Source organism: Rhinoderma darwinii, chromosome 2 (genome assembly GCF_050947455.1).
Source record: "Rhinoderma darwinii isolate aRhiDar2 chromosome 2, aRhiDar2.hap1, whole genome shotgun sequence".
Classification (NCBI taxonomy): domain Eukaryota; kingdom Metazoa; phylum Chordata; class Amphibia; order Anura; family Rhinodermatidae; genus Rhinoderma; species Rhinoderma darwinii.
This window is the reverse complement of record NC_134688.1, coordinates 411365739-411387769: the sequence shown is the minus strand read 5'-3', so window position 1 is coordinate 411387769 and position 22031 is coordinate 411365739. Positions and strand designations below refer to the sequence as shown.

At 38.8% G+C, this 22031-nt stretch overlaps 1 protein-coding gene across 3 annotated transcripts in view; it reads left to right on the top strand.

Moving 5' to 3' along the window:
• CUX1 (cut like homeobox 1) overlaps positions 1-22031 on the top strand; it is a 356348-nt gene that overhangs the window by 284793 nt on the left and 49524 nt on the right. For 2 of the 3 annotated variants that reach the window (XM_075854199.1, XM_075854198.1), the window contains 2 exons: positions 1258-1522; positions 3714-8113. The exons of the other annotated variant lie outside the window; for it this stretch is intronic. In XM_075854199.1, the coding sequence (XP_075710314.1) occupies positions 1258-1522; positions 3714-4395 (947 nt within the window). In that variant the 3' untranslated portion in view covers positions 4396-8113. Of the gene's footprint in view, positions 1-1257; positions 1523-3713; positions 8114-22031 lie in introns of those variants that run through there. 3 annotated transcript variants of the gene reach the window in all.

Sequence of the window (22031 nt, the reverse complement as noted above, 5' to 3'; positions counted from 1 at the left end):
AATCTAAATTTTAAATTCTTTAAAAAAAAAAAGCATGATGCTAAATAATATAAAACTGGTCATGGTTTAAATTAATTAAACATTTGTGATTCATTTCTAATACAGGCCACAGTTTCTGTTTCTAAGGTTCAAGTTTATGTTCATTACTACGATAATTATTTTGCCTAACACGCCATCTAGTGGTGTAATGAGACATTACATATATCCCATGGTATTGCTCTACTTTTGAAGATGGTTAAATGTGGATTGCTAACATAACACTAGTTATTTTATATCACATTGGTAATTCCCATTTACATTAGCTCAAGTTATAAAATTTAGTATAAGGTTTTGGTTCTTTTTAAACTATGGATATTAATGTGTCACTGTGAATGTAATGAATATAAAGCCCTGTCACATGGACATTTAAAGAAAGAGTTATATTAGGTGTCAGGGATTGTTCCACAATCTATATATAACATGTAAGTGGCAAATGTTACAACGTGAACATCCCTTCAATTGCTCATTATAAATTCCTGTGCCTCAGCTAGAAAAATTTGTTTTGGAAAATGTGTTTAGGTACCCAATTCCAGGAATCAAAAATAAATGCCTATTTCTATGGATATTTACATAGTTTGAATTTTCTCACAAGTTTTGAAAACTTTGTGAAGTTTCTTATTAAAGATGGTCTGTTACAGACTATTCATTAAAGAGGACATATCTGCTCTATTTTAGTTACTACTTCCACATAAAATAATGCTGTAGGACCTTTTCTTAGATCTGTGTTGTGTCCTGTTATTCCTCCTGGAAATAAATTGACCATAGGGTGTTACCATTTTCCTTGTTAATGGGGCGTCTCCCTACACAGTTTGACACTGTCCAATCAGTCCTGGCATTGACAGACTGAGTAACAAAATGTTACCACGCAGTTCTTAATTTTTAATTACACTTCCAGGAGGAATAACCGAGGAATAGCGTGATGTGAAAAAAAGAATGTTATTTATGTAGAATGAAAGTATTTACTAAAACAGACATGTCAAGAGAGCTGACAGGTCGTGTTTAAGTAACTTTTTCTTTCCTTTTGTAATCTGAATCCACAGTGTTAATATTAGAATACTGAGCTAACTGCAATCTGTTCTTTATCAGAGCACTAAATACTACTGAATAATCTGTCTCTTGATTTATTTTGTAATAATCTTTACTACTGAACAGTTCAACTATGTCCGTGCCGACCATTATTTACCATCTGTTTAACCAATCAAATGTTTTTGCTTACAGCTTACATGAAGAGACGGCACAGCTCCGTGAGTGACAGCCAGCCCTGTGAGCCCCCTCCTACAGGCATAGATTATAGCCAGGTATCAAGTCCCCAGCCACAGCATCATCTGAAGAAGCCACGAGTAGTATTGGCTCCTGAGGAGAAAGAAGCTTTGAAACGGGCTTACCAGCAAAAGCCATACCCTTCCCCTAAAACCATTGAAGAGCTTGCAACACAACTGAACCTGAAAACCAGCACCGTTATTAACTGGTTCCATAATTACAGGTGAGTGCACCACTAAGCCAGCGTTTCTATTGGTAAAAGAGTATTTGTGTCTTTATGTAACATGAATGTAACCCATAAAATATCTTCAAAATCATGGCCATGTGCAACGGCAGGGCCAGTTTTATAGAAAATGGGGCCATGGGCAACAAGAATAGTAGGACCTCTCGTTTAGTATTTTTAGACAGATTTGTTGTAATACTCCCGTATAGTGACAAGGTAAGAATTTCATCATATAAGTGCCCCAAATAATATGCATTATCCAAATAATACTCTCAGAGCCCATTTAAATCTTGGGGCTCCCAACTTCCAGTTTGCCACCCCCTAAAACCGGCCCTGAGCACCGGCCTAAAATGCCCATATCAGACTCTTAACTAATATTTCCTCGTGAAGTGCCATAAAGTCTGCAGCACAACAGATCGTGGTGCTCTGTGAAGAGAAAAAAATAAAAGACCTATTATTACATAATAATATAGGACATAAGCCAAATTGCATATGTATTATATTATACGCCTGGCCCCACAGCAAATATAACCGAGAGTGAGCACATACAAGTAAGATGGTTAACAATCCCAAAATTACAATGTAACAACAATCATTTCCATGTAATCTTTGAGTATCTAGCCCTATAAAGTATACAGAGGCTGGAGGTGTGAAATTCTGTGGACAGGAATGATGGTAGTTTGAGAACATTCCCGCGCTTGTGCATTGATGTCCTCTTCTGGTGTGTGCACAAAGGGACACCGGATTATTACGATAAAAGGCGCAAAATGTTTGCAGACCGTTATTTACAGTCAGAGGAGGAGTTTAGGAGCGGGGATAACGGCAATGAACTTTTTATAGCAGCGGCCAGTGAGGGATAAGTAAAGTTCAATAGGTGAAATGCTGGGGACAGGTTCCCTTTAAGCCATGTGGGATTTGCCTTAAGCAAATCCGCACTGGATTTTTCAGAGGATTTCTACTGCAGATGTGCCAGCGGATATGCATGCGGATTTGCCCCAATGTAATTGAATGGAGCTAACCCGCGGCTTTGTTAAGCGGAATCAGCGTGAATAATAAACATGCTGCGGATTTTAATATCTGCATTGTGTTCATTATTCCGCACTGATTTTTTTTTAGGCCATACAAAAACCCCAAAAACCTGCATTGGATGCGGACTGTCAGCAGATTAGTTGTCTTAATCCTCATCAAATCCTCAATGTGTGAATTTGGCCTCAGGTTGGGGTCAAACATCATGATCAAAATGTATCACATGCTGCGCTATTGTTTCTAATAAATCCACGAACACCCCGACGAAACATCGTCGGTCATCGGCTGTCTCCATTGTTCAAAGGAACCTGCGCTTTCGTCATTTTAGTTGTTCTGCTCCTCTGACGGAATGCTGAACGCAGATGTGAACAGGGGTTTACAGCAAACTAATGTATTGAAAAAGGTGAGGAAGCAGCAATGAGGGACACCGGACTTGCTGGGATGTTGCCATAAATTTATTTTGGTGGAATACCCCTTTATGGTTGGGTTCCCATATAGCGTAAAGGCTGCGCAATTTCCGCAACAGAATTCTGTGCAGAAAATCCACAGCATTTACAGTAGCAGCAAAGTGGATGAAATTTGAAACAAATCTCATTCACACGCTGCAGAAAAAAATCTGCGTGGAAGACATTTATAAATTGACCTGTGGTCCATTTTTTTTAATCCACAGCGTGTCAATTTATACTATGTAAATGTTGCACTTTTGTTGCAGGTTTTCCCCGTTGAATTCAATGGGTAAGTAAAACCTGCACCAAATAGCAAATGTTGCGATTCTGCCAAAAAAAATGCAAATGTGAAAAACAAAACTTTTCCTGACTCCTCCATAAAAATGCCCGCTCAGGTGATGTTTATTTGAAAGGCGAGAGGGAAACAAGCTGCTACAACACCCCTCTGGCAGCGGCTCATCTCCCACAGGAAGAAAGGATCAGGCATTGGGGTAAAGTCAGGAACCCGCATACACATAAGATTATTGTCCAGCTAAACGCTCTTTATCTGTCTTCCTTGCTATCACTAGATATCATAGATTGAACATCCAGGAATCTTGTAAATCTTGTTAAGGATCTCGGTGGATCACTGAAAATAGATATCTCTGCATATGTTTTGGGTTTTTTCTGGGCAGATGTAAATGTGTGTTTTTTAAAAATGTTTCCCCTTCTCTCCTCAGGTCTCGCATCCGTAGAGAACTGTTCATTGAAGAAATTCAAGCAGGTAGTCATGGACAAATTGGTTCTAGTGATTCTCCATCAGCTACAAGCAGCAGAGCAGCCCACAGTTCGGAAGGCGATAGCTGTGATGGTGTAGATATGGAAAGCACAACTGATGGAAAGCATAGTATCCTTGAAGGAGATGAATTCAGTGACAACATAAAGTCTCAGGGCGGGCAGACTGATTCAGCTTTTGAAGAGGGTGAAGACGCTAGACCTACTGAGAAATCGGACAACAGCCGGTCAGAAGTAGACAGCCCAGTTGAAAAGGTTGAGGAAGGTCGGAGAAAGCAGTGTAGGACTTCCCTTCCTGGATCTCGGTGTTCTGGAGCGAGTTTAGAGACAACACCGAAATCTGCTACTGATAAGCATGCCTCTACCTCAGCTGCCTCAAGCTTGGTCCCCACAAAGGAGGGTTTCAACAAGTCTAATGAAGATTCCGAGAAACTATCCAGTGTGCCAAGTACAAGTTCACAGAAACGAAGCTCTATTCAGAGCTTGTTCAGCTTTTCTGAGACCGCAAGTTCCAAAAACACACGAGACAACTCCTTGAGGAAAAAGAAAGCCGCAAACTTGAACAGCATAATTCACCGCTTAGAGAAGGCCGCTAGTCGAGAAGAACCCATCGAATGGGAGTTTTGAAATTAAATTAACCCTGGTTCCAGAAAACTGGGGATTTTAAACTGGACCTTTCACTGGTTATATCGTATTGCGCACTTATCGCCCTGCAGGCCACAGGGCAAAAACGCCATAGGCCAAGGTGCATATAGAATACAAAAGGAGCATTAAGCCCAATTTTATGTTGTGTTTTCGAGGACGAAAACTGAAATATGTAGTCAAGCTTTTTGTACCCTGAAGTGTTTTTACTATTACCCAAGTGATTTTCACACTTTCTGGAATAACTCTTACAGCTTTGCCTTGTGCCCACCTTTTTAGTGTGGGCTTAAAAAAAAGTACAAAAAAAATATTGAACCCACAAAATAAATGGGGGCTTTTTATCTGCCATGTAATGGCCGCAGAGCGATAATACACTATGATCTTCTTATACCAGGAAAAGGAGGAGATTTTTCAGGAAAAAAAAGGCTGTCCTTTTTTATTATTTTGGTTTTCCTTTTTAGTAGGTGTTTCAGTTGCCACAAAGAGATTGCACAGTCATCTGACTCTAAACACACTAGTTTGGAATCCTATTTTCAAGAAGTTAAAAAAAAAAAAAATGGAAAAAAAAATACCTGCTCGGAACTTTGAAATAAAAGAAATACACCAATCCACTTATTTTCTAACTAAAGTCACATCAGGAAACTATTTTAATTTGTGGTAGCTGATGTAGTGTTTTCTTGGTAGTGAAACTAGATATCCAGTGCACATTGTTTCATAGCTTTAACTGATTCTGGTCTTTTCCAGACCAAGATTTGTTTATTACACTCCATTTTAGGCCAAATCAGGACAAAAAAAAATAATCTGAATTTTAGGTATTTTCTAATCTGCTTTTTAACCTCTAACCACAGAGCACGCTGATCAGACCTCATATTTTGAGAGGGTTAAAGGGTACAAGTTGGAATGGCAGACAAGTACTGGCAAAACGCAGTGTTCCCTTCATACCAACACATATATATATATATCATATATATATATTTTGTTTTCTTTACAAGGCCACTTTTGTTTAATACGTTTAACTCTTACCAAATATGCTGCCATCCGGATGCAGAGAAAAGAGACATTTTAAATGCAAACTAATAATAAACCTTTTATGTATAAAAAAATAAAATAAAAAATCTATAAAAAAATAAAACAAAGCAACCTCTTAACTCTTACATAGTACAATGTAAATAGACAAATCTACAACCAAAATAACCGTTTGACTAAACGCCTTTTGTGGCTCCAAGCAATCTTTTCTACAACTGTCCGTTCTTGTTTAAAGTACGACACCCATTCCAATTTGTATCCTGATCCTTCTTGCTGTCAATATATGTGTGAGAGAGAACAGAGACGTGTGGGAATACCCGTGTATGCAATTTTATAAGTCTGTGTATTTTCTTATGTACTTGTGCACACATAGAGTGCATTACTGCCACCTTTTTCAATAAGCTGGTTTATCTGCTATGGCTTCGACAAGATTTGCTGAACTAGGCTCGTTTCTCGCCATATCTTAAAAACTAACAATAGATGATTTCAGTATATATATATTTTTTTTGCTTATTTATAGGTGCTGTATTTTATTATCTGATTGTTAGGAAGGGATGAAAACGGGGGCAAATATTCTTTAGAGGGATAGACTGCCGGCAGTATTGGGTATAATTTACAAGATGTAGTTGTCATACTGTATATTATTGATTTTAAAGATTTTTTTCTTTGATCTTATCGTGTATCATTGAAACATTGTGTCTTAGGTCAGCATCTTTTGATGACGTTATTTGGTGCATTTGTTACTTATGTTTTAATAATATTATCTTTTTATTTTATTTTTTAATCCCTTTATCTTATAGGGGATTGGGAGTATTGTTATAAAACTGTACTCCCTATGCTAAACCTCAATGAGCTTGTATTATTTAGTAGAAACATTTTAATGTGTAGAACCACATTTGTTATACAAGAGTGTAGTAAAAAAAAAAATGAAATGCTCTTTACATGCATTGGTAAGATGCAGTTAGCACTTCAGGTTTAAAGATAGATTAAATTCTCGACGAACAATACAGAAAATAAATTACAAATAAGAAAAAGAGGCTCTTAGAGGCAAAAGGGGCAAGTAAAAAACAGCATAGCTACTGTTTTATCAACCGGTTTTTACAATATTTGTAGTAGAATCTATTGCCAATAACTTGTTAAACAGGTTACTGCATATTGTGTCCTTTAACAAGGATATTCACTTATTTTTTTTTAATTTGAAACCTTATAGAATTGTTCATGTCCTTGAATCTTCCTAGTAGCCCACTATTTAAAATTTGATGTATTATAAAAATAATAAAATAATATTCATATTGTTTATAGATTAACCAATATCTTCAGTATTGGCACACAGACGTCCAGACACTCTAATACCCATTTTAACAATATGCTTCTATAGCAGGGGTCTCTAACCTGTGGCCCTCCAGTTTTTGTTTCACAAAATCTGGAGAACCACTGGCCAGAGACAACTATTGTTGGAATCTAGCTATTGTATTGTTTGTTGACAAACCACTTGTTACCTTATGTAATCCTCAATGCCATGTTTTACCTATATATAAACAACATATGGGAAAAAAAGCAATAAATTCTGATTCATCTTAGTGAGCTTTAAAAAAATCAATCGCTTTACATCTGCAACTATAACCAGAACCCTAACAATCAAGAGTAATACCTGTGCAGGGTATTATATCTAAGAGCAGCATGCCCATTTTCTTCTCATCCATTTATTGTGCGTATATACACCAGTCATGGCAGTACGTATCTCCTGTTAACCCATACTACACTAGTTAAGTCTTTTTTTATCAAAGAAATGGAGGCATTTACAATATATACATATGCTTATTTCCACTTGATGTGTAAATAATTAAGAAATAGGTGAAGAATATCAATGGGCCATAAATGGGACCAAATTATTAATTCAGAAGAACACAATTATAGAGGTTGTAGACAACCCCTTTCTGTTAGTTTGATCTGCCAACAAAGTAGTTCATAGTCAAGACGAGGGTTCCTCCACATCTATCCCACTCGTCACATATTCTTAAAAAATAATGCTGACTGAACTGTAACATGGCATCCATTGAAATCAATGGCCATCCTTGTAATTCTCCTTACAGCCACTCCCTCCCTTGGCTAATACCGGGTTGTCACAATCAGTAGACACCCCAGCGTTACCCCATACAGATATGTCCTCCCTTACTTTTCTTGAATTGCATAAGTTATACAATTTGTCACGATACCAATTCTATAAACCAAGTCTATAGGCAACGGTTCAGCAAAAGATTACATCTGTAAGAGGTGTCCATCAGAGCCATCCAGTGAAGACACGTAAACATATATCTTTTTTAACATGGGAATCTATGGGCGACGGATGGCCTATAAATTCCTCTGATAAATGCCATCCGTCGCCCAAAGACTCCCATAGTAAAAAAACAAAAAAAAAAACCTTATACATTGGGATGGCTGTAATGTATACAACTTTTTTTTCTTTTTTTTTTTAAAAAGGGGCGTCTATAGGCGATGAATGGATCTCAGGTTATGTTGGATTTAGAGAAAAAGTAAGGGTGGACACATCTGCATATCTTGAAGGAGCATATGGAAAAAGATTGTTCAAAGTGGACAGCCCTTCAAAGAACTTAAATAAATCCAAACTGGCCTCATCTATCAATTAACAAAATACAAAGTAAATGAACAGAAGAGAAATGTAAATCATATCAATATTTGGTGTAACCACCCTTTGCCTTCAAAACAGCATACATTTTTATAAGTACACTTTATGGAATTTGTACGATTTATAGTCAGGTGTATGAATAACCAATTATACCAAACGGGTGATGATCATCATTTTCATATGTCGATGGAAACACAGCCATTAGCTGTAACAGAAACATCTGTGTAGGAGGCTTAAAACTGGGTGAGGAACAGCCAAACTCTGCTACGAAGGTGAGGTTGTGGAAGACTGTTTCATGACACAGGTCCACCATGGCAAGACTGAGCACAGCAACAAGACACAAGGTAGTTATACTGCAACAGCAAGGTCTCTCCAAGTCAATGATTTTAAAGCAGGAGCGTTGAGGACTGTATATGTGCAGTGGTCAACCAAAGAAACTTAGTGCATCAGATCAAAGACACATCATGCTTACTTCCCTTTGAGATCGGAAGATGTCCAGCAGTGCCATCCGCTTAGAACTGGCAGAAACCAGTGGGACCCAGGTACACCCATCTAGTGTTCAGAGATGTCTGGCCAGAAGTGGTCTTCATGGAAGAATTGTGGCAAAAAAAACATACCTTCGATGTGAAAACAAGGCCAAGCAACTCAACTATTCATGAAAACATAGGAACTAGGGTGCAGAAAAATGGTGGCAGGGGCTCTGGACTAATGGGTCAAAATTTAAAATATTTGGCTGTAACAGAAGGCAGTTTGTTCACCGAAGGGCTGGAGAGCAGTACAATAATGAGTGTCTGTAGGCAACAGTGAAGCATGTTGGAGGTTCCCTGCAAGTGTGGGGCTGTATTTCAGCAAATGGAGATGGGGATTTGATCAGGACTATTGGTGTCCTCAATGCTGAGAAATACAGGCAGATACTTATCCATCATACAATACAATCAGAGAGGCGCCGGAGTGGCTCCAAATTTATTCTGTAGCAGGACCACGACCCCAAACATACAGCCAGTGTCATTAAGAACTATCTTCAGCGTAAAGAAGAACAAGGAGCCCTAGAAGTGATGATATGTCCCGCACAGAGCCCTAATCCTAACATCATCGAGTCTGTTTGGGATTACACGAAGAGACAGAAGGATTTGAAGAAGCCTACATCTACAGAAGATCTGTGATGAGTTCTCCAAGATGTTTGGAACAACCTCCATGCTGTGTTCCATCAAAAACTGTGTGCAAGTGTACCTAGAAGATTTGATGCTGTTTTGAAGGCAAAGGGTGGTCACACAAAATATTGATTTGATTTAGATTTATTTTCTCTTCAATCACTTTGCATTTTGTTAATTGCTAAATAAAACTATTAACACTTTTTTTTTACTTTGAATTATTTTTCCACAACTGCCTAAAACTTTTTCACAGTACTGTACATTTGAATATTTTCTTAATTGCCTTCCCAAAAAATTATTTCTGCAAGAACAAAATAAAGATCGCCCCATAGCCTTTTATGACTGTACAGTGTCATGATTTTAACCTCTAAAATAGATTCGTGTTCTCTACATATATTGGGTGACCAGCTGCAAATTCCATCAATCATCTTTGTGTCAAATGAGCAGCTATGCTGAAAAGAATTCCTTAAAGCCATACTGTTCTTGTATTACATCAACAGACATGGAGAAATCCAATAAAACTGTAGTCCTCTATGCAAACTAGTACTAACCTGGTAGATGTTTGATGAACCAAAAATCACAGTGTATGCATGTAGGATCTGTTCATAGATTCAGAATGTATATCGTATTTCTGGACTGTAAAATGTGTTCCAGTGGTCGATTATAAACAACCATGTGCATCTGGCACATTTTCTGAATAGGGCTAAATGCACTTCAACGCCTTTTAGCCCTTTTTGCAAACTAGTACTTTGTAATCCAAACCTTGATCACTTAAGTTGTAGAGCTGAGTACTGTAATATAGCAACACTGAGCAATAAAGTATGGGACTATATTATAGTATACTGAATACTATACTGCTGTTACATTATACAAAAAACGTATGTTTTTGCAAGCCATTTTCTATTTAAATGATATTATCCATGTGATGACCATTTGCGTGTCTTGAAGTATCTCCGAGCACGCCCTACATGCCATCTTTTTTCTAAACTGCTTTAGGAACTTGATTTTTTTTTTTTTTAATGGCCTGTGTATGTGGTCGTCCCTGTGACTCCATAGAGTTGTAATGGCCCAAGATTAAAATATATAGGTATCCGTTACTTAGCTTTTTGACCTATTGAGCTCCGTCATCTGAAGCATTTACATTTGTGACACTCCCTTGTCCCAGTTTTATTATTCCTGCAAAACACACTCAATTATTTATATTCAAAGGTATTATGGTTTCAGCCCATAAAGGTTAGTCATTGTATAATGAAACATTGTTCAATTATCTAACGTATTTCACCGTTTCAAGAACTCTGCTTGCAGTCCTTCAATAGGATTGTCTTAAAAACGTAATTATACAGAGAATAACATTTATTTGCAGAAAGAGTAATACCCCTTTAATACGCTAAACACAGGTACTATGACGGAAAGTGAATGATATTTTCAACAAACTCACTATCTCCATTGGTTTAGACCTTTCTTTGTTAATGTACCTACATGGAAGACTCCAAATGGCATCATTTTGATAACTTAGTCAGTGCTGCTTACTGTACCAATAGAATTTATGGTGTGCCTTAACACATGGGATGCTGGAATAAAAATACATTTTCTGTCTTTTAGATTTTTAGTCTGAAAAAGTGCAGATGAGTCATAAATCTTTTATGTTATTTGACTATAATATGCCCAATAACCTACTAGTTTTAAAGAACTTTCCATATTTTTTGCCTGCCTCATGCCTCTACGAGCCTGCTAATATATTCAACAAATATTGTGGTTGGATTTCCTTGTACTATTCAATTTAAATAGATTCAGGACTGGTTGTAATGCAAGAAACTGGAATATACCACATGCGTATTATTCTAGGAAATAGAGACCTGTTCTGTACACAAAACTACAGATATCTTCTGCTATATTAAGTATCGTATCAATTGGCAAATAGCACTTTGTTTCTGGACTTCCAAATCCTCATAATATTTCACCAAGAAATTTTTGTAAATTTTTTGTTTCGAAATTCCATTAATATGTCATTATTGTTTTGTTAACCCTGCTACATTGTTTTAGAAAGAATCTACTGAGATTAACTAGACCATAACTGTAGATTAAGCTTTTGGTGGCCCGACTTGAGTTTTCACAAATGCTTCTATCGGTAACTACTAGTGGAAGAAGCCATTGTAGGGCTTCAACCAATATTCTAGCGTATACAACCTATCTGTCGCTAGGAGCTAGTGACCTCACAGTGAAACGAGTGCCTGCTGCCATCACTGAGGTCTTCCCATAGTGATATGACTGCTACTTATTAAATTCATAGCCTGTAATATCAGAATAATGGTTATGCCTTCAAAAATGGCTGCCTCTACTTTGTATCGGTGACTTGTTACCACATATATTCACGCATGTCACCTAGACCTCAGTAATTTCAGATAAAATCCACTTCCACAATGAGCTCTGATGTTATGGACAGAAGCTTCAATAATAATTTAAAAAAAATTGCCACTATATATTTTCATATTGTCACACTAAATATGGGTTATGGCATCATGACAATACAGCCTGCAGTACTTTTTTTTTATTTTTTAAATATTTTATTTTACTCATTTCATATTTTTCACAATGAGTCTACTACAAATGCAGTTGTATTTGGATAGACGTATGGGCTTATATCCAAAGGCAAGATTCACCTGTAAAAAGGAGGAAAATAACACATTTCTTCATATCCCTGTTTATGTTACTCTAAAACTAACTCTTTATATTTGTGCAATAACTACTTGCCATGAAGATGGGTGCAGCTGAAAAATGCCCTGACTACTAACACAGCACAAGATGAACTCAGAAGTGATGTACTTGTCTTTTTTTTTATCCTTATTTCTTGAGAACATTTGAATAAGCTCAGTTCCCCCGGTGTATTGTGGTGTCTGACATTTTTAGCAGTATTCTATTAAGGTTTTTTTATATATATTTTTTTTATCATTTTTTTTCTGTACCGCATTAAGTCTTAGATGTTTTTAGAGCTTGTTTGTTATTCACAATCACAAGTTTAAAAATGTTAAAAAAGGAAAAAAATACAAAAACAAAAATCCTCACAAGAGACCCAACTGACCAAAAAAAGTGTAATTTTTGTACACGTAGCTTTGAGAAGCCCATGTTGTGTTGCTGTGACTCCTTTCTTTGTAGCTTTTTCTTTATTGGTATTTGTTCAAACATATAGTACAAGTTCTTTATGGCTGGCGACAGTGGGAATAGAGGTCCCGTCAGCAGGCATTGTTCTGTCTTTGTTTGGGTAGCCATAATAATGTTTGTTCTCAGCACTGTACAACGGTCCCTATATGATATGGAGAAGCAATATCACTGTATGAATCTCACACAATGTATTATTATTATTATTATTATTCACTAGCACCCTAGGTGTGATAATTGAAGTAAATATCTTTTATACAAACACAGTCAATGGTGGTTTGTCATTCTTTTATGTGGTCAAAACAGCAAACATTTACAACGGAGCGTGAATATTCACACAATGCATTTGATGTAAACTGTTACAATTCTTGTGGATCAATTTTGTATATGAAAAACCGTGATGAATTATGTTTAAAGTTATGTATGTGGAAAAGGCAAATTCAGAGAAATGCTGCAGATTTGTAGATGGCAACCAATGAGATGCTGGCTTTCATTGTCGAAATATAACCTACAAATACATCTAGAATCCGAGTACTTGCTATTGGGCAATTTCACTGTTTCTGTGCACTTCACAGTACATCACAGTTTTTGAGGCATGTAGACTGCAATGACCTGTCTTATTTCCATAACAGCAAGAAAACACGCATAGCTAAAGCAGACCACAGGATCGTATGAGACCCAACTTTGCAGATATCATAAGATAATAAACATGCCTCCATTGCAGCATATCTTTCACTAAAGAAATGATTGTTCTATTTGTATGCAGTATATAGTTGTACTTCCGTGGTCCACATAAAGAAATTTTCTTATGCTATGAACAGTGTTTTAGAACAATATGCAGATGCAATGATGCAGGATGAGGTCATGCCTTACTGTACAAGCCTTATCCAAGAGACCTATTCAGAATGTAATGAAGATGTGAAGATGTCATATTACAGTTAAAGGGGTTGTCTAGTATAAAAATAAAATTTTATATACTCTATTAGGGAATGCTGAATTAACAGAGGTGATCTTCTGTTTAGGACCCTCATCTCTTGGGGAGAGTGGGGAGCTTGTACAAAAAGGGACCTTTTCTCTGGAGGACCTGCCCCATCCTGCATTACACAGACAACCCATTGATTGTCATGTCTTTCCCCTGTGATGGTGCTGAAGGGAAACATTAAACACTTCGAGCTCATTTAGACTGTGACTCATCCATGTGACGGCCGTGTAAACAACGGCCGTTACACGGACACTTATTTCAATGGGGCCATTCACACGGCCGTTGTTTCAACAGAGCGTGTGAAGGGTCCGTGGAAAAATAGGACATGTCCTATTTTCTTGCGTTTTCATGCATCCCTCCATAGACTCGTCTATGAGGGAAGGTAAAAGGAGATAAAATATATATGTATATATAAGGGACCTATTTTTAGGCACTGCTGAATAGAAAGAAGGAAAAAAACGTAATATAGCAAAAGGGTTTATTAGTATGCAGGCTATGCGTTTCGACGTTGGATGAAAGTCTTTATCAGGCCAATGGTACAAGGACACAATGGTACCTCTTTTATAGAGGTCAAGTAGAACACACACTGAAAATGCATTCATCGAAAAAGAGCTAAAACTGTGGGGTCAAAGCTCAGCCATGACGTCAGAGTGGTATATAAGCAGAGTGTAATAGAGAGCATAGAGATAAAAAACAGGGCTGCAAACAAAACACAATAAGATGAGATAAGAAACTAGATTCAGAGCTGAACATTGCCTATAACTAATCTTTGTAAAAGAGTATTTATGAAAATAAAAATGGACTTGTGGGAAATTTCGGTGCCGGCTTTCCGGTTGATGATCAACGTACTTGGAGAAGCAGTCATGGAAATGAAGAGTGACGGGATGAGAAGAGTGGAAGTGAGGGAGCTTTATTGCCATGACTGTTCTCCGAGTACGTTGATCATCAACCGGAAAGCTGGCACCAAAATTTCCCGCAAGTCCATTTTTATATTTTTTTATTATTTCTATTTTCATAAATACTCGTTTACAAAGTTTAGTTATAGGCCATGTTCAGCTCTGAACCTAGTGTCTTATCTCATCTTATTGTGTTATGTTTGCAGCACTGTTTTTTATTGTTTTTATCTCTATGCTCTCTATTAGGCTCTGCTTAAAGAGGCTCTGTCACCACATTATAAGTGCCCTATATTGTACATGATGTGATTGGCGCTGTAATGTAGATTACAGCAGTGTTTTTTATTTAGAAAAACGATCATTTTTGACGGAGTTATGACCTATATTAGCTTTATGCTAATGAGTCTCTCAATGGACAACTGGGCGTGTTTTACTATATGGCCAAGTGGAAACTCATTAGCATAAAGCTAATATAGGTAATTTCTCCATCAAAAATTATCGTTTTTCTAAATAAAAAACACTGGTGTAATCTACATTACAGTGACGATCACATCATGTACGATATAGGGCACTTATAATGTGGTGACAGAGCCTCTTTAAATACCACTTTGACGTCATGGCTGAGCTTTGACCCCACAATTTTAGCACTTTTTTTCGATGAATGTATTTTCAGTGTGTGTTCTACTTATCTCTCTAAAAGAGGTACTATTGTGTCTTTGTACCATTGGCCTGATGAAGACGTTGGTCCAACGTCGAAACGCGTAGCCTGCATACTAATAAACCCTTTTGCTATATTACAACTTTTTATTCCTTTCTATTTAGCAGCGCCTAAATATAGGTCCCTTTTATATATACATATATGTTTTCTCTCCTTTTACCTTCATCATTGACGTAACCTCTATGTGCTACCGGATTGGACCTGACTGCTGCTGATTACTCTTACAACCAGTGTTGTGCCTGAAGATTGCACAAGCCCAAAAGGTGAGCAATAGCCTTGCTGCCCTGTAACTATTGTCTCCATCAACTTTTATTTTTCCCTATGTCGCGTCGTGCTTCTTTCTTTTCTTTTCTTACCTAGTCGTAGTCTATGAGGGGTCCGTGATAACGTGTCCCCCACGGGTGCACCTCAGACCCTAAAAACATTTGTTTTTCACGTCCAAGGTTGCACGTCTGAATGTAGCCCTACTGCCGGATTTACCCACAGATCATAACTGTTTGCTGGGGATCCCACCAAGAGGACACTTTCTGGCTAGCTTACTGTCAAGGGACTCCCTACTAAGTAGGGATTGTCCAAAACGGGCAACCCTTTTAAGGGGTTACTGGCATTTTATATTGATGGCCTAACATTTTGATCGGCAAAATGACGGACAGCGGCAGCATTTTCACTGCAGTGCCTGACAGCGAAATGCATATGCATGCGGCTCTGTCTGGTACTGCAGCTACGTCCATTAAAATAGGGATAAGCTGCAGTACCAGATACAGTGGCATTGAAGCATGTGTAGTTGTGGTGTCAATGCTGTGAAGGAGCTGCAGCGAAAGCCGCTGCCCCAGGTGATGGGCCCCCCATGAAAACACATTGATAGCCTATCCCAAGGATCCATAGACTAGTTTATCCATGCTTCACAGAAACATGACCACCTTATCTCTAATAGGCATTAACTTGTCAGCCTATCCCATTCAGGTTCCTTTTACACCAGCCCGTTTTGGCCGTAATAACGAGCACCAATCAATGAGACATGTAAGCAGCACGTCTCCCTGTCTACACAGGGAGATTTGCTGCGAACGATAATATTTTCATGCTACAAAAATGACACGAGCAGCCGATGAACAAGCATTTGCTCGTTCATCGGCTGATCGCTGCCCTGTTTACACAGGGCAATGATCAAGAACGAGCGTTCTGTGAACGCTCGTTTGCCCAATAATTGGCCCATGAAAAAGGGCCCTAACTTTAATCCGATCTGCTAACAATCAAATGTCTATGGGGCCTGGTGGACAGACATTTGTAAAAGAAAGAAAGGAGGATCAGACAGGCTGAATGTTGATCTTCACTTCCATTCACAATTCCAATTTAAAGTTGAGTGTGGATGTTTCCCAAAAATGTTCATATAGAAATACTTTTATTGGCAAGGCAACGTATGTTTAGGTTCAACGTTATTGACTTGGCATAAAGAATGCATATTCAATAGGAGTGTTTTGACGTCTCGATAGTTCCAGCCATCCCCAGCAATATGTTACCCTTATGTCTCCATGTTTTCTTCCTGACGTTTCTTCTTCTGTGGGTGGCTGCAGTACTAAGCTATAGTAATCGATTTTTGCCCATTCCCCCTTACCCTCCACTGTGTAAAACTCGGATTAACTCTTCCCTCTGTCTCCAGGGTAGTGTACCATTCTCCCTCTTTTATGTACTAAAAATATTGCACTTTATATAAGCAGATATGAGTTAGTGTCCATATGACACGAGGTGATCGATTATAATCACTCACATTATTGTCAAATCACGCTTTATTACCGCAATTACTGCAATATCATGACAAAATGCTGCAATTTGATAAATCTAATATTCCGCTTGGTTCCTAATCTTCCATCAACCTGAGAGAGTGTCCGACACCGTGAAACTAATATACTGCAATTCTCAAAGCAAAGCTTAGACGATGGGAAATGTACTCGGATGTATTACTCCCAAAGCTTCCTCACATGCAGCAGAATTGAATTCATAGGGGAGGATGCAAAATAAATTCTCTTATTTACAGACCGCTCTCTCAAATACACTGCTAACTTGGACTTTGAGCTAATGTGCATTCCTGGGAGACGTCCTACTGACTTGAATAAAGCTGCAAAGAGGTGGATGGGATGGTCATACGTGCTCCCGAGACCCAGGACATACTCACAGTAAAAGCAATGAGAAGGAATTGCACAAGTGCAGCTGTAAACCATTAGCGATGCCCCAATAAAAATGATTGGTACACTGTGGAGAGGAATCAAGATCTGCCTAAGGCCCCATGCCCACTTTAGAATTCATCCGTATTTACGCACCCATTCATTTCTATTGCCCACGAACACCTGCCGTAGTAAGGCTCCACAAAAGATAGGACGTCCTATTTTTTGCTTTTTACGGACTGTGATCCCATACATTTATATGGGAGCATGGACTGTGAATGCCGGTCCGTGCCTGTCAGCAGCCGGCCGTGCCCATAATCACGGACCGTGATTACGGGTACGGTCGTGTGCAGGGGGCCTAACAGTACAGTTTTGACAGATCCATGTATTTGCAAAAATTTATATTTTGACATCTAACTAGGATTGCCGAGATGGGGATATCCCTTTAACAATGCCGTGCAAAGGAATCGCAATGCACACTTATGAGTGTTGAGACTTTATTTAAAACCGCTTTTAACCCCTTCCAGACATTTGTCGTGTAAGTCATAGTCGGGAGGGGGTAGTATGTAGCAGACTCATGAGCTTATCTCACTCTATAGCTACATCCATTACAGCTGACACCTCGCTCCAATGGCCGGGATTGGGGATAACTCTGATCCCAGCCGTGTAACTGCTTAGGTGCCGCAGTCAATAGCAACCGCAGCATCTACGCCGTTAGAAGGGGGGGGGCCCAATTTGTCAACCCATCGGTCCCCACATGACGCGATCCTAATAAAGACATGTTGGTTAGGGTCTGCCTGAGTCAGGGCTTGATAGCAGGACACAAAATTCACAATACACTAGTACATAGGTATTCCCATAATGCAAATGATAAAAATAATTGGTATCCATGCATACATAACAATCCGAACTATTTCAATATAACATTTTTATCCTGTATAGTGAACGCCGTAAGGAACATAAACACCTAAATTGCTGGGGTTTTTTGTCACCTCGTCACCCCCAAATAAATGGAAAAGTGATCCAAAGTTGTATGTACCCCAAATGGTACAAACAGATACTATGCCCCGCAAAAAAAAAGCCTTAACAAGAGCTGTGTTTATAGTTGTGTAAAAGCTGGAAAAATTCAAACGTTAGGAGTCTCAGAATATAGAGACATAAAAAAAAAAATTTTAAAAATAGATTTTATTTAGTAAAAGTAGTAAAACATAAAGTAACTATATAAATTTAGTATCGCTGTAATCATATTGGCCCTCAGAATATAAATGTGACATTTGTACTGCACAGTGAACGCCGTAACAACTAAACCAGAAGAAGTAGGAATAAATTGCTGGGGTTTTTTTTCATTCCACCCCACAAAATAATTTTTTAAGTATCTCAGTATATTATATGGTACAATCAATGGTGCCATTAAAAATTACAACTCCCGCTAAAGAAAAAACACTTTTATACAGCTACGTCGATGGAAAAATAAAAAAGGCTCTTTTGGCTCTTGGAAGGCAGGCAGGAAAGTGAAAAAAGCAAAAATAGCTGTGGTGGAAAGGAGTTAAAGGAGTTCTTGAATTTTGATTAGATTGCCTAAGGCTTTATTCACACTGGGTGTCAAATTGTCAGGGCAAAACTTCCTTTTCCCTGTTATTTCACACCGAATAGCCACCTCTGTAAATTGAAAACTGAGGGCATGCGTGGAAAAAGTACACCAGGCAGACAAATGTTGGTACACATCCTCCCTCAGCTAAGTAGGAAGTGAAGACTAATTTTTTTATTGAACAAAGAAAGACAAAAGTTTCCTCCCTAGAGATGTGGGACGTGCTTAAGCCCTATTGGCTCTATTCAGCTGTAAGTCCATCTGTACACTCCTCTTGCATTCCAGGGGCGGTGTCTCCATAGGCGTATTCCTGATACAGCCTCCATCTTGTTTCATTTACAAATCTTTGTGGAATATACTGATATAAAGCAATAATGTTTTGGCAAACAATATACAGGCTAATGATCCCTGACAGTCCCCCCTAAAAACATTATTACTCTATCCCTGAGTCTTGCCTATCAACCTACCACTGACCACTCGAACCAGGCGGGTAGGGGTTTTGGATTTCTACACCAGCTTGAGACGAGCTACTCCTTATGAGTAACCCCCCTTTGTACCTGGACTTCCAAGGTTTCGGAGTGGTCCTAACTTTCCCTATTCTCAGGATACAGGATGGTTGTCTTGGTATAATCTACAAACCGCTGCTGGTTGTAATATATATAATTAATCCAGTCTACATTTTATTAATGCTAATAATTGTCGCACTGTCACTTACTGTCCTAATGGGACTTTTACCCCTGCACGGATAACAGGTCATAGGCAGCATCTTCACCAAACCTAAAGACCCCCGGGTAACATGACCTCCGGGCTCTCATTGCTGCCATGTACTTCTTACATATGAGTGACAACAACCAGTGACCTCCACATAAACCTCCTCAGATCGTACTTTGCAGCACCGCGGCATATTTGCACACATTATAATTATAAACCTCAGACAATATAAACCATAGGGCCTCAATTAATAATATAATGCTATCACCAATCTCATGCTATCACCCTCAGGTTTTGGGTCCCATCAGTTCATTGCCAGTCCTGTACATCATCGTCCTCTCCTTCTTCTGTCGAGTCAGACTGCACATTGGTGTCCAGTGGGGGATTTAGTACTATCCTCCACCTGGTTACTTACTTATTAAAATACTTGATACTGCTGACGGATTCACTCAGGTCTTTGGTCTTTTCTTTACTTTGCTGATGTCATCAGGACTTGGTTTGGTCCTTCTCATCTGTCAGACACCGTCTCTTTTAGTTACGTCACCGGGCTGTACATAGCACCTCATGCTGTGAGCCTGGGGTGAGTTCCCACGTAGACGGATTAGTGGAGTTTTATTGTGACTACCACAAACCCTCGGCATCTGTCCTCCGGTAAGTTACTTGTCTGGGCGGCTGCTTAGAATTGTGACACTGCCGTCAGTTCATGATAAACGCGATGTACTGGCTCAGGCTGCGCCTGCCGCATCTGAGTGATGGAGTTCATCATATTAAAAGTCTTTTAGTTTATGTTTACTGGCACTTGCCGGGGACCCCCAACCCTTGTCAATTGTTAAAATTAAATACTAATCTGGTGATAACATCATCCGCATACACTATAAACGTTGTTCTAAGTACATACAATAATAATGACAGGCCCTTAAACGACATCAAACAAACACCTTTATGTAAGAAAAACTCTGTTCCACTGGACAGGGCACCTAGAAGATGGGTAATTACTAGGTACATTGTATTTGCACTTGGTGTCACACTTTCCAGCAGGATTTATACCTTGATCTCAGCTGATTACCTGGAACATCTATTCACAGAAATCTACACAGATTCCACATGTTTATCTGACAAGTGTCTCAAACCAATTTTTCCTCCCCCTACTCTGGTTTGTTTTACCTGGGAAGGCCTCTCAAGGTCGGTTCTTTTCGTGGGAGGCGGGTATGATAAGGTTGGCACCGGTCTGCCAGGACTGTTCTGTAGGCAAATCAAACAGCTCTAACAGAATTTAGCAGCGTCAGCTGTAAAACCTGGGACATACCAATTAGATCTTACCACATCGATCCTTGCAGTCTTGGGGTATATGTGAGGTCATACACATTCAATGAAAGTACCATCAAGATGCCTTTGGTGCTACCGGTTTACCTGCCTTCATCCGTCCACATTCTGTCAGAATCTGGTTCTCACGCCTTTCGCTCCCAGTTGGACACTTCCTGTGGAGAACAAGCTTTCCATCACATAATCAATAGTTGATCTTAATCAGATAATTAATTTGAAGAAAAACATTAACAATGACAGATTTAACACTGGGCAGTAACTAAAACTGATATACTATATATATATATATATATATATATATATATATATATATATATATAAAGAAGCATAGAAAACAGTAACGGCACCAGGACTTCAGGGTAGATGAAAGCAGGGTGGATTTATTCACCTCAACACATATACACTGCACAGAATTCTCTGCTCTAAAATTTTCTTTTCACAACAAAAATATTTTCAAATGGGAATCTACTTGCACTGAGAAGTTATCATTTACACAAACATAATACCGACGCCTCCAATAATACAATGCTAAGGCTGGTCCAGAACTTTACATAAAACTTAACCTCAGTATATAATATTCCCACAACACTTTTTGAATATCGTTATTAAACAAACTAACTTTGGGACAACATATGGAGATTATCATTGTACAAACACCAGTTCAATACTTGGGATAACATTGTTCCCATGTCACTACACACAACGTCTGCAGTGGGGAAGATACCGGCCGGGCTTCAGGCCCCCGAGAACAGGTCTACACACACGAGCACATTGTCATACACTTCTACCTCGGGTAGTTGTATGTTCTGCAGTCGCTGGGATGTGTAATCTGGCCAGGCTGCACTTTTCACAGGTACCTTTGCTGTTTTACCTATGTCATGGCTTGTGCACATCATGCCGACTGCTACAAACCTAGCGGTGGCATTATTGTATCTAGGGACAAGCCAATTTACTGATACCTGGCTGCACATTCTCTTGTTGTCAGTTCTGTCTTCTCTTGCTCTCTCAATTAGCTTACCCGATGATCCAATAAAGCTCCTACTACCAATGGGCCCATAATTGTGGGCGATGCCAAAAGCGTACCTAGAGTCAGTGTAAATGTCGGCCGTCTTACCTCCTGCCAGGCTACAAGCCTCAGCGAGCACCTCCAGCTCCGCTCCTTGAGATGAACAAGAAGGTGAGAGTGGTTTCTGGATTATTTACCTGGTGCCTCATATCCTGTCTTGTACATACTGTATATGATGAAGTATTTCCACATTACAAATTT